General features: G+C 41.4%; 1 protein-coding gene across 7 annotated transcripts in view; it reads left to right on the forward strand.

Moving 5' to 3' along the window:
* TSPAN12 (tetraspanin 12) overlaps positions 1-13,570 on the forward strand; it is a 93,439-nt gene that overhangs the window by 24,638 nt on the left and 55,231 nt on the right. For 3 of the 7 annotated variants that reach the window (XM_074315667.2, XM_019750029.3, XM_074315674.2), the window contains exons 1-3: positions 810-921; positions 1,180-1,342; positions 2,277-2,412. In XM_074315667.2, the coding sequence (XP_074171768.1) occupies positions 2,347-2,412 (66 nt within the window). In that variant the 5' untranslated portion in view covers positions 810-921; positions 1,180-1,342; positions 2,277-2,346. Of the gene's footprint in view, positions 1-809; positions 922-1,179; positions 1,343-1,466; positions 1,895-1,921; positions 2,083-2,276; positions 2,413-12,388; positions 12,445-13,570 lie in introns of those variants that run through there. The other 4 variants (XM_074315668.2, XM_074315669.2, XM_074315670.2 and 1 more) reach the window with 4 other exon arrangements.

Raw genomic sequence — 13,570 nt, forward strand, 5'->3', positions numbered from 1 at the left:
AACACTCCGATTCTCTTTTAGTCTTGGTTTTACTCAAATGAGTGTGTGTCTCCTCGTCATTCTGGTCATGCAGCAACTGACCCTGGACAGGCAATGCTGTACATGGGGCTCCAATTTTGTTTTCCTGTTTAAGAAATTTGAGGAGGACTCACATTACTAGGTTTTCTTAAAGATGTGGCTTGAATTTCAGGGAATTTGTTAGTGAAGATTTATTTGCCACACAATATACACAAAAATAATCATAGAAATGTGGACTACTATAAGGCATAAAACATCAAAATTTTATATGGAGAATATGATAGAGAGCTTTTTAAGTGTGAAACTTCTTACTTCCAAGTGGGAAGGTAATTTTGGAAGAACAGTCTCCTATTATTACTTTAATACTTCCTGAATTTCTAGTTAAAAAAATCAAAGTCCCATTACTATGTACACAATTCAAGATAAATCACCCACTTAAAACTCAATCTTATTGGGAGAAAATTTTGCAAACTCTGTATTACTTGTGAAAGAGTTAAAAATTCCTATTGTGGATGTCAGCAGAGCTGGACACGTTTACTCCGGTGTTTCTGTAAATGCATTTAGTGCACTATGGAAGTGGGGAAGAACTGTTATTATTATTATTATTATTTTAAATCTGGGATATCAGCAAAGCAATAAGAAGGATCATAGGCCACCAAATTAGTGACACAGGAGGAGGTTCCAGAAAGGGTGTGAAAACTGGTTTCCCATTGCTGGAATTGGGTTGGGCCGCTCCTTCACCCCCCTTCTCAAACACAAATATTTTCATATAATAAAAGCCTGTTTCCCTATGGTTATAACCCTACCTCCTCTCCTCCGACACCACCATTTTAAAGGGGTTTACTGCGCGGTCTTCCCCAAAGTCCCTAGGCTTTATCTCTTTCTGGACTTTGTCTTGTAGAGGTGAGGCGTCCCCTTCAGGGGCTCCCTCCGGGTGAGGGGACAAGAAACACCCACTAAGATCCAACCCCTGCAGCCAGCGGCCCGAGCATGCGCTGAGAGTTTGTGCAGCTGGCCCTGGCTGCCGCCGCTGCCTCGTCCGGACTTGGCGAGGACTTGGGAGGGACAGCGGCGCTGGGAGGTGGCTTAACAGAGACTTTCCAGCAACTGCTGCCCAGGACTTTTTTTTTTTTTTTCTTTTTTTTTTTTCCTTTTTCTCAGGAGGCGGCGACCGCGAGGGGAGAGGAAGAGAAGGAAGCGTCTCCTGCTGGAGCCAATGCAGCCCTTCGGCTCTGCGGGAGGAGCGTCCCTGCCCCGATGAGCCCCCGCCGTGCGTCCCGGACTGTCCCCCGGCGGGAGTGGGGCGCGGAGCCCTACGCCGACGGTGAGTGGCCGCGCGTCTCCCGTCTTTCCTGCCCGCTGTCCCGCCAGCCCCCCGGCGGCTGCCCTGGGCTCTGTGTGCTAAACTACTTACAGGCTGCCTTTCTGCTCCCGGCCGCCGGCGCTTCCCCCCGCGCCCTGCCGGGGGCGCGCGGACGCGGTGGCGGGGCGGGTGACCGCGCTGGGCTTTGTGCTCCTCCAGCGGCTGGGAGCGCGGGGTCGCGGCAGCGGCCGGGGCCGGGGGAGGGGACGTGAATGACTAACCCGGCGTCTGCACAGCTGCACCGGCCCTAATTCCCCTGCGCCCCTCCCCGTCCCCCGCCCCAGGCTAATCCATCATTCCGGGGCTGAAACATCATTTCTCACGTTCTCCCAAAGAAACCCTAGTCGCCGGGAGGAATCGCAGCTCAGAGCTGCGCCCCCTCCAGTGCCTCGCGTTCACTCGAGCTACAGGATGGGGTGGGGGGTGCGCGATTGAGGGGCCCAGGAATTATCCAAATGAGAGGCACATTCGCACTCTTGGAGTCTCCCGCGGCGCCTGTGACGTCTCCAGAGGGTAGTTTGGTTTCTAACCTTTGGGACAGTTCCGAGCGGAGCTGTCCCCGAGGAGGAGCGTGGATTGAGGGAGGTTTTAAAGAGCGTCTCATCAGAATGCAGAGGACACCGCCGCGTGTCCCCAGAGAACGGGAGTTTACTGTGCGCCTTCATTCATCCGGGGAGTCAATCGTTTTCTCTTCTCAGCAGGTGTTATCTGAAGCCGGTTTGGAACTTCGGGGAGTTTAGATTACCATTATAACTTTAACAAATGATTTTCGATGTAGCAGTGTCTCGAGCGAACTAGGCTTCGGACCAGACTGTGGACCCAGCTGAGGGCGGGAGGGGATGGGGGTGCAGAGCGCGGTGCTGAGACGTTCCCTGTTGTCCCCCGCCCCCTGCAGATCGCTGCTGCTTCGCCCGTGGGGGTAGGATGTGGTGAAAGGATGGGGCTTCTCCCTTCCGTGGCTCACAATGGCCAGAGAAGATTCCGTGAAGTGCCTGCGTTGCCTGCTCTACGCCCTCAACCTGCTCTTTTGGGTAAGTCCAACAGTCCCACGCACCAACAGGTGGGGACGGCTGGACGGCGTTTCCTGCAGCCACTACGTAATGCGCCAAAGGGCACGGCTAGGCATGAATTAATTACATGGGATCACACCTTCGATTTTTCAGAGAAGTAAAATTTGACCTTAAAATGCCTTTGATCTCGCTCAAGTTCCATTTGAAAAAAAGAAATCCACCCCTGGATACTAGTGGCAGTAAAATTAGACTTGAAGTTAATCTAGGGATATAAATAAATGCACGTGCTTGTGCTTGTAGATAAGACAATTATGACATACCGCTTAGGGAACTGCTTGTTTTCAGGAATTTCAGATAACTGTGCAAGCCATAAATTGTTTCCCTACGTCATACTAGCCTGTAAAACCTGCTTGTGGCAAGCAGTCTTAGTTTTTTTGTGGGAATTCGTAAGATAACCTATCAAAAGACTGGGTAGATTTTTCTAGGAGATTCCAATCAGTCTAAAAAGGTGGTTTTCATGTAACTATTTCTAAGTTGGCAAAGTTTTAAGGAATTTTGTGTATGCTTTTGGAAAATCCCATAACCATTTAAGGAAATAAAATACATTAAATTTAACAAGCTCATGGAAATCTTTATGCCCTATGAGCTAGTGACTTTTTATGCTTTGCACCCAGACATATATTTTCATGAAGTGTTATTAATAGTCACATTATTATTTATAAAACTTATGAGGAAATATAAAAATTAAAACTTTGTTTCTTCAGGAAGCTGTTATGCTTAAGCAGATAATTTTTTTTGCCAATTTTGTATTCTATTAATAGCACATTCAAAATTTTCTGTTAGAAATTTTAATGCGTAATTTATTTATTTGGCTGACTGGCGGGCATTGACCAGTCTTTTTTTGTAGGGCTTTTACATGTAGTCTCTAGAGGATGACGTTTTGGTTGAACTACTTATGGATGCCTCCATTTGAAGGTGATAAATTAAGCTTTACTTTAGTGAGTGGATCTGGAAGATATCTAAACTGGCAACAAAAATTAAAGCATTGAGTAGTTAAACTCAATGCTTTTCACCATTTGAAAATGTAAAATCACTAATTGATCTTATTGCAGATTTTAATTCTAAAAATGTACATTTTTAAGTGGGTCATTAAATTACTTGCTTAGCTATACGGCATTAAGATTCAAACTTTCTTTCTTTAAAATGTATAATAATTATCACTCCAATTTACCAGTTTTTTATTTTCCTATTTTATACTTTTTAGTTACAGAATCATCACATTTTTATAACTTTAAAAGGGGATTTAAAGATGACCTAGTTGAACTTCCTTACTTTGGGGATGACAGAACTAAGTGTAAGTTAGTGACTTGCCAAAGGTCAAATAATCCTACAGTGACAGTGCCAGGAGCAGAATTCAGCTTCCATGCTCTTAGTACTTTTACATGGGTAATTTCTGAGTTTTGAACCTTGGAATACCAGGATTTTGTTGTTGTTGTTGTTGTTCAACAAAGAATAATGCTTTGGAAATTGTCTTAATCTGTGTTATGTAGGGGAAAGAAAACCCAAATTAGTTAACAAAAATATTGTTTTTCTGAGTAATGAAATATGCTTAAAACCACCTACTGCTTAAGCTCCTCTAAGGCTCTTTGTGTCTCCAAAGAATGTAGTGTTATTTTTTGGTTGTTATCCTATAGTTCAACTTTCTCACTTTCTGTGTTTGTGTTCTGATTATTGAAATGGCTTCCTCCTTTCGCTTTTCCCAAAATCACCTTCCCTCCAACAAAATAATCCACGCAAACTGCCTACTATGCGTCCTTCTGTGTTTTTCTTGATTTCATATAAAGATATGTTTACGCATACCTGTCCATATATACCCTTTTATGTACATTCAGATGTACATTCATAATATTTTTTATTAAATTCTTTTTCTCATTTGGGTTATAATCACAGGAGTGGAACTGCTTGTAGGGGAATATATAACGGCAAGGGCAAAATAGCTAACATTTATATAGTTCTTCTGTTTGCCAGGCATATTTAGTGCCTCAGTTTCCTAGTCTGTAAAATGGGAATGATAGTTTCAAATTTTTTGGAATTGTTGTGAGGATTAGAGTTGATATATGTAAAGTGATTGAACAGTGGCACTTAATAAGTACTACCTATGTAGTAATGGCACTTACTGTTGTTACTATTACTACTAAAATAATTATGCTGAATAACCATCTCCTGAAAGTAGTTTCCCAGGAGGTGGATTGTTGTGTCACAAGTATACTGACAATTAACAGTAGTAATTGTCATTGTTGTAACTAATACTGCTACTACTGTTACCACCATTACCTTCCTTTGACACAGCAACCTGTCCTTGGAATCTAGTCCCTGGAAATAACAGTACCGCTACACCCATTGTATGCATACAAATATTTGTTGCCATCTTGTTGGTGTCATGGCACTCTTTAAGTTTTGCCATTCCGAAAGGTTTAGTGTTATCTCACTGTTACTTTATTTTTGCATCCTCCACTACCGGTGAGTGTAAACATGACCATGTGTGTGTGTATGTGTGTGTATATACACACACATATGTGCGCATATACATATACATATATATTCATATGTATCCTTTCACAATTCATATTCATTAAATATTTAATATTTACCATTTAGGTTTGCCCTATTGTTTGTTGATTTCATTTATGTTATCTGTTGCTATATAAGAAACACATTTTTCTATGTGTGTTTTTTTTTTGATAGAATTGTTCTGTAGAATTGGATATATTCTTTCATATTCTTCTGTTCTTGTAAGGTGCCTGTCTTTCTTGTCTTGGTTAATGGTTTCTTTTTCCATACTGACTTAAAGATTATTTTATACAATTAAAAATATCTGTGGGAGTTTGGTGGAATTGTATAAAATGTATATGCTAGCTTTGGGAAAATTGGCGTTATTCTTTCAATGTTAAAGCAGTATTGGCAGATCCTTCATTTCCTACCAATCCTTGGATTGGAATCCCTGGATTCCTACCAATACGGAATCAGAAGCAGTTTATTGCTCTGTGCTGGGCACTGCTCTCTCATCGAATTCTCATAACAGCCCTGGAAAATAGTTTGTTTTCAAGGTAAATAGAGAAGTTCAGTAACTGCTAGTAAGTAACAGAACTGGGATGCAAAGTCCAGTTTTTTTTTACTCCAAGTGCGGGAGGCGTTGTACTTCTGGACACGGTGGGGAATTTGTTTGCAGCTACGTAAACATCCGCAGTAGGAAGGGATTAGCTGTCCGATACCCACTCCAAGTCCTCCACAGCGGTACTTACATGCACATGTGCACATATGCCCAATGTCTTGTGCATCTTGTTAAAATGCAGATTCTGATTCAGTGTGTCTGGGGTTGTGCCTGAAAGTCTGAATTTCTAAAAAGCTCCCCTGTGATGCGGATGCTGCTGGTACCCAAGAACCACACCTCAAGGAGCAAGGCTTTTGTCCTTGCTTTTTGTTTTTATTGGAATTAGAAGCAGAACCGACCAGCATGGCATATGAATCCCACTTCTTAAACCAGCCGTCACAGGCTGAAAACGGAGAGGGCGATTGTTCTTGCCTCTGGTTTTGCAAGATTGAGTAAACTGCCCTCAACACCTGTGAGATCAAGAGCTGTAGCCTTTTTGTCTTTGTAAGCCATATGATGGTGGCAACCGGACCAGGAAGAGTAAGTCCTAAGCTGGAATAGTTTCACATCATGTTAATGGACCTGCCACTATGTTACATACTTGAGTTAACGAAAGCTCAAATATATCTTCATTTCTATAAAATTTCAATGTGCATTTTAAAACTCAGGAAATACAGGGGTGGCCTGTTAGCTCAGTTGGTTAGAGTGTGGTGCTGACAACACCAAGGTTGCCAGTTTGATCCCCGCACGGGCAACTGTGAGCTGTGCCCGCCTCAAAAAACAAAACAAAAAAAACACCTCAAGAAATACATACTCAATCGCCCACCATCTTGTTTTAGTTCTTCGTAATCAACTATTGGGCATGTCTTCCTACATATCTCTACCTAAGGAATTGGCTACTAACTTTTCTGATGTTCATTTTCCTAATTTGTAAATCATGTTCATAAAGTATGTAATACATTGAGTTAATTTAAGAATAAATTATATATAGTCCATGTAAAAAAAACAAAAAGAAAGGAAGACCTATAGCTTTAAACTTTTCAGTTTTAATAGACTTTTCCCCATCTATTTCTACTATACTCTCTCCCATTCTCTAACACACAAGGATTTTAGGGAAAAGAAAAATAAATCTTAATTGGGGAAACACTGGGGATCTACTAATTTTGTCCTATTGTTCTGGGAGTTGAAAATCAAACTGTGTGATGATGATGATGATTATTTTTTAGTTAAAAAGTATTTTAAGTGTGAGGTGCAGACATGTCTAAGAGGAAACAATCCATAGCACATTCCAAATCACAAATACTCTGCCTTCTCTTCATCGCTGGGCATCCAGTCACCTTGATTTGCCATCTATTGAGTGGTCCTTCCACGTTACAAAGAAGCACGATCCCTGGATAGCTCTCCTGGGGTTGGCAGACAGACACTGGACCTTGTAGGTTTGTCACGAGTGTGGTGGGTCTGTAAAGGGGAGGGCGTGTGGGGCCTGGTACGTATGAGTAAACTGCCCCTACAACTCATTTGAGACCATGTTTAACTGTGTTATCTTTACTTCAAATTTATCACACTTTTACTCTTTAGATGGCATATTATCTAAATAAGTGAACGCTTTCCTCCAGTTAAATGACAGCTTCTGCGGGTTTATGATAGGAGAGTTTGCCGTTCTTAGATGGTCATTTTCTGCTATTACAAATATATGGATAAGTATGGTTTTCTTTGGAAATTCCTGAAATCGGTGCACCCTTAACATTCGTCAAATATGCTTATTATTTTCTAAAAATACAATGCCATATTCATAGTTTTAAGCTCCCATTTCTCATCAGCAGATAAGAGGCATTGTTTTTCACTTGCGATTACTAAATATGGTAGCAATAGAGAGGGACTACCCTGATGAACTATGAAAAGAAACTTATAAAAGAAAGCTTAAAAAGTGGTCAGGAGACCTCGTGCACACTTTGGGGAAATATGCAAAGTCAAAGAAACAGTGGAAGGCTCAGTGTTCTTTTTCTTTTTTGCTGGGCGTCTTGCAGACGCTGTAGGTGTCTGACCCACGCACACCCTACAGGAGTTCTTGGCAAGTAGACATTTGCATGCCCATGGCATTCAGATAGGCACGTTCAAGTGCTATTTTCTAAGTTGATGCCCTCAACTTTATACTGTGAAAGGCATTCCAATTTTCTTTAACTTTTCCTAAGGAATAGTGGAAAGCCCTCCAACAAATGTTAGTGCTTTTTAAAAATAAGCTTTTATTTCGGGGACAAAGCCGATGCATTTTTTTATAGTGTTGCTCAGCTGACAAAGACAGGTAAACTGCATGCTTCTTGAAAAATGCCTTCTGAGGAGAAGGGCCTGGAGGATTCCTGGTCAAACGTCCCGCTGCAGACTGGAGCAGTGTCCCCTCACTCATCTGTTCCCATGGAGAGCAATCACAGGCCGGGCCCTTGGGGAAGTGTAGGTGGAGTTTACTGCCATTAGACTGCATAGCAGCAGCAGTGCAGAAGGAGGCGTTTTCGCCCTTCTTTTACCTGAAGTCCCTGTAGGGTAAAATAATTTGTCATGGAAACCAGGACAATTTAAGTGAAGGGGATTTTGCTACTACTAATTATGCCAGGATATCAGAGGCTTAGAGCCTGGGCAGAGAAGGATGGATGGTCTCCCCATCGATAGGCAGCATAATGATCTATAAAAACTATTAGTCAGAACAGCTCCAGGGTGCTATTGATTGATTCAGCTCTAATTAATAGATGCTGATGCTTAAATGATACCCACAAGTAATCTTCAGAACTCATTTCAGCCAGCACTTACATTGCCTGTTTTTCCACAGTATTCTCCAATAGTGTTCCCTGTTTACTCTTTTTCCCCCCACTGCTCATGCCTAATAGAAAGACCTGGGAAGGCATAACTGACCGGGAGCAGAGGGGAGCAGGCACGGGGACATGAAACAGACATGTTACTGGGGAGGGCTGATATTGGGCTGCCAGCCTCCAAATAATCGAGAATTGATTTACCTTTACATTTCAATAGATAACAATGGAATCCTTTTTTTTTCTAAAGGGAATTTTAAAAGCACCTAGTCCAATCTCTCCATTTTTAAGAGTAAAAGAGGTGTGGGAAGTCTGAATTGCTTCTCTAAGTTCTCTGTAGAGACAGAATTGTACGTTCCCAGTTTCTTTTCTGCATTTGCTCTTTCTTTTCTAACAGACTTGACATACAAGGAAAAGTTCAGGTAGGTGGTTTTAGATATCTGTCAGCCTTGAACAGAAATGATTGGTGTCACTGTCACCTTATATGAGACCATGTATTACGGGGGCAGACAGTTGAAGGATTTGGAAATCTGTTTTTTGACTGTGACCTTACCATGTGCTGGAAGCTACACATATACATTTCATAATAAATTTAGGGAATGTGCATACACATAAAATTCTGATTTAGAAAACAACTTGATTCAATACTTGTTTTTACATAATTAGATTCAAGCAAAACCAGAATATATCTCCAACACAGCAAACATCATACTTATAAATATTTGTTAAGAACTAGCATTTTCTAAATGTTTTGCAAGGAAGGATATGACAAATATCCTGCTAAGTAGTATATTCAATATATTTCTCTAAAGTAATATTTGTGTTATTTTCTAAATATTTCCTTGAACTACAAATAATATTTTGCAATGTGGAGACAATGTAGGAAGCTATAAAGCTAGTTACATGTGATAACTATGGTACATTGCTCCTAATGATTTAATCATGATGAATGACAGTTGAAGAATTCCTTTCACCTGGAAAATTAGTAGAAAATACCATTATTAGTAAGGAGTCCTGAATTACTTGCATAATTAGTGCTTCTAGATTTAATAACGTCAGGATTAGTCATTGAAATGACCTCATCTCATTTGAGCTTAGTTTCTCCCTATAACTTCAACTATATTTGTTGTTACTGTTATTATTTTCTCAACCCCAGTATATAAAATCACTCTTTGAGAATGAAACTGCTCAGGTGTTTAATGTGGCTGGAAATACTGTCATAAAAAAAAGCAGTTTCTGCTCAGAGTTGCTTGTTTACTATAAGATAAGGCTTTGGGTTGATATTATTTATTTTGACTAATGTTCTGTGTACAGCTACGATGCTTGGGTTACTACTGTGAAAATCAAAAACCAAAAAACAAAAACAGTAGGGCTAAGTAGGACGCACAGTTTGTAGCTGAAAGGACTTTTGAGAACACTTAAGCCAGCTTCTGACCTGATACATAAATCTCTGATCTTGTAATTCAGCAAGCATCTCTCTACTGGAAAGCTTCCAGTGATGTAGAAAGCTTCATTCTTCTTAAAGCATCCTCTCATTTTGCTAAAGTTCTCTAATAGTTTATCTAGCAAGTTGAAATCATCTCCCTTTAATTTAATTATTTTTCTCGTCACTCATCTAACATATATTGGGCCTCACTCCTGGGCCTGGTTCTCTGCTGTGCAATGCGCAGTAAGCAGTGGTCTGTGTCCCTAGAGGAGGGAGACAGGAGGGTAAAATATAATAGGAAGCTATAGATACCTGCTCTCTGAAGTCTGTACAAGAGCGCTGACTGGGGAAAGGGAGTTGGGAGGACATCTTTACACTTTAGCTGGTATTTGAGCCTGTCTTTCAGGATAAGGTGCCCATGAAGATGGAAAGATTGGGGCAGAATAGCATTCCTGGCAGAGGGAACTACATGGGCAAAGACGTGGGGGCTTTGGGAGACCTGCGTGGTACAGACTGGAGAAGTGCAAGCAGGCTTTTTGTCATCCAGGTATAGAATGTGTGTGGGAAGGAGCTGGCAGGAAACAGATTAAAGAGTGATCGCCCAGGGACTGTGTGCCCTGCTGAAGAGTTTAACCTTTATTTTCTAGGAGAGAGTTGGGGGAAGTAGACGTAAGAGTTGGGAAGGAGCCATAAGGGGCAGCATTTAGAACGTTATAAGCAGAAGAACTTGATCTTTGTTTTATAAAGTAACTAACTGAAGGGTGAATTTGAGGTGGAATCTCATCTGGAGAGTTCTAATATAAGGTGATTGGAGCTGCCTGGCAAGAGACTGAGGGCCTGAACTAGCCAGAAGTAGCAGGAAATGGGGACGAATTCACCAGACGTGTTGCAGGAACAATCTGTAGCACTTGAATGTAATTAGATGTTGGCCTGAGGAAGAGGGAGAGGTTCAGGCTGCCTGCCAAGTTGCCAGTTTTTGTGATTGAAGCACTGATTATACCATTCATTGAGATAGGAAAAACAGGAGGAGGGACACACAGGTTACCAGAGAATGGCGATGGGTTTAGTTTTAGAGACATTAAAATTGAGAATAGCCGTGAAAGACCAGTAGGTAGCTGTGTTACAGCACTTCCACCTTTACCCATTTGTTAGACCTTCCAATTCATGAAGTTTCCATTTTGAACTGATTTTAGAGGTGTCTTGTCTCGTAAGCTAAGAAAGATTAAGAGAAAGCCCTGAGGTCAAAAGTGACTTAAGATAAAAATATTAGGTTGGTGCCAAAGTAATTGTGGTTTAAAAGGTTAAAAATAATTGCAAAAACCACAATTACTTTGGCACCAACCTAATAGATACTGTGTATAAGAATCCTACTCTGTTTTCTCATCACATAAATCCTCTATGAAGTTGGACTTACTATTATAACATCATATATGTGAGGAAACAGGGCTTAGGAAAGAATAAATGACACACCCAAAGTTATATAGCTAAAAAGGAGCAGAGCTGGAATTCAAACCAAGGCTTTTTGATTCAGTGGCTTCTGGCTGTCCTTATGGTCAAGACTATATGCCTTAAAATGACCTCTAAGACTGTGATCGTTCCCCTGCCTGGCTTTCTATTCTTACCACATGCCAGTTTCCCTTCTTTGAACGTACGATGATGCCTTCCACCCTGGGACCTTGGCTGTTCTTTCTGACTGGAATGTTCTTTTTAACCTCCTTTTCCCTGATGAGCTTGGTAATTATCCAGTTCCCAGCTCTCTTAGAGAAGTCCTTTTGACCCCATGGAACAGGTCAGTCACCCCAAAAGGAGTTCTTGTAGCAACTTGTATTTTTTCTTCCCAGTACTTACTACTGTTTGCAGTTACGCATTTATATGTCTGCTGAGTTGATTCATCTGTGTGCTCTTCATTTAGTAAATTTCACCGTAGAATAGAGATGGTGTGTTATCGCCCACCAGTGTGTCTCCATCACGTCGCACAGTACCTGGCAAGCAGCTGCTGATCAATACCTATGTTTTAGATGGAAGAATGACTTCAAAAGCCATGCTCTTAACTGTTGCATCACATTAGAAATCTTTTGGAATGTGTCATTTATAAGAAATACATTTTCTTTTTTGTTATATATAGAACTGTGCATAATGACAACAACTGATAATATATTATACAAAGTGCAGAATCTGATAATTTATTATTGACACTGTCTTAGAGCAATGATATTGAAAATTGGCTAAACAGCGTGGTAAAAATTAGAGGATGGAGAAACCAAGGTCAATTATTACTTTGAAGAATCAATCATAAAGAGAGGAAAGAATTATTTATAACTACAAGAGACTTTGAGGTAATTAAATAAAATAACACATTACTAGACCTCCCGGTCTAGTAGCCAAGCAAATAGCCAAGCAGAGGGAGAACACATAGCCTCGTATTTAATTAAGTAGTAGTCCATGGTTCCCTGCTAGCCCTGTGTGTTTCAATAGGTTCTATTATTATTTAGAGGCCAACACTTCAGGAGACAACTGCCATTGAAAAGGTAGTTTATTTGCTCACAGATCCCAAGAGAGTACATGCCTCGTTACAGCGGGACAAGGGAAGCACTGGGGTCCATCACAAGCAGAGGTGAGGAACCCGGGCAAGTACTTTTATCGTGGCTTCCTGGAGAAGGAACAGGTGAGGCAGGGTAAGTAAGCTTTGGATTGGCTAGTGTGAATAATTCAACAGCCTCTGGAGTGTAGGGACTGTCTCTAGTCGTCTGGTATCTGGACCTTGGGGTGATTAGGGCAGGTGTAGAGTGGCCCAGAGTGAGAGAACTCAGTAAAGGAGGTGGTTGGGGGTGTGGGCTCCGATTGGTTGGTTTGTATTTGAAAATGAGAAGTGCATCCCTGGGAGAAGGACTCCCATAGATGGGTGGAAGGCAGGTCAAGACAAGGTAACTCAAGCATGTTATCAGTTTGTCCAGACCAAGGTGTGTCCAGCATAAGCAGGTGGAACAGATGTTAAAGCATTAAGTTTACAGAAGCTGGAAGCATGGTTAATACACTGCGTAATTTTATTAGGGATACAATCTGTTCTTCATTCCTAACAGAAATGAGGCTAGCAGTAACTGGTCTAATTCTCCTCTGAACTGTGGTCCCAGGGTTTCTAACATGTTTTAGACCGTCGATCACTTAGCCTTTATTCACCAAAGATTATACTTCAGACATTCCGACTGAGCCTAACCACTACAGACTACCTTCCCACCCTCTTTTTTTTTTTTTCTTTCCCTAAAGGAAGCCTGCATGCTGTCCAGGCAAGTCTCCTCCCTGCCCGTGGAAATTCTCATGCTCATCTCTAAACTTGGAGGGCAGTTAGTGACTAAACCTAAAGCTCCAAAGACTGAAGGCCTGGATTTGAATCCTAGCTCTGCCACTTAGAGTCTGTAAGACCTTGAACAGGCTACGTTGCTTTTCTATGCTTCACGGTCCTATTTCCAGTCTATAATTATCTGATTTATATATGTGTTCCTTGTGTCTCACAAGAGGTTCCACAAAAGCTGCTATCTTGCTTCTGTGATTCATTGCTGAGTCTCTGATGCTAGCACAGACAGTACAAGGCAGACAGTAGGTGTTGAGTAAATGTTTGCAACTGAATGAAGGCCAAATGAATTCACAAGCTGACCTTCGAAGCAGGTAGCTATACTTGGCTGTACCAGAGGTCACAGAGCTGCATGTGTGTTGCTCACCTTGGAGCCTTTATCCAGAAAGCATGTTTCATGGCCACTGCTTGAGTCAGTACAGACACGTTCCTACCTTATTCATTACTTCATC

The sequence above is a fragment of the Rhinolophus sinicus genome, chromosome 8, assembly GCF_057876585.1.
Source record: "Rhinolophus sinicus isolate RSI-liver-muscle chromosome 8, RSI-T2T, whole genome shotgun sequence".
NCBI classification, from domain to species: domain Eukaryota; kingdom Metazoa; phylum Chordata; class Mammalia; order Chiroptera; family Rhinolophidae; genus Rhinolophus; species Rhinolophus sinicus.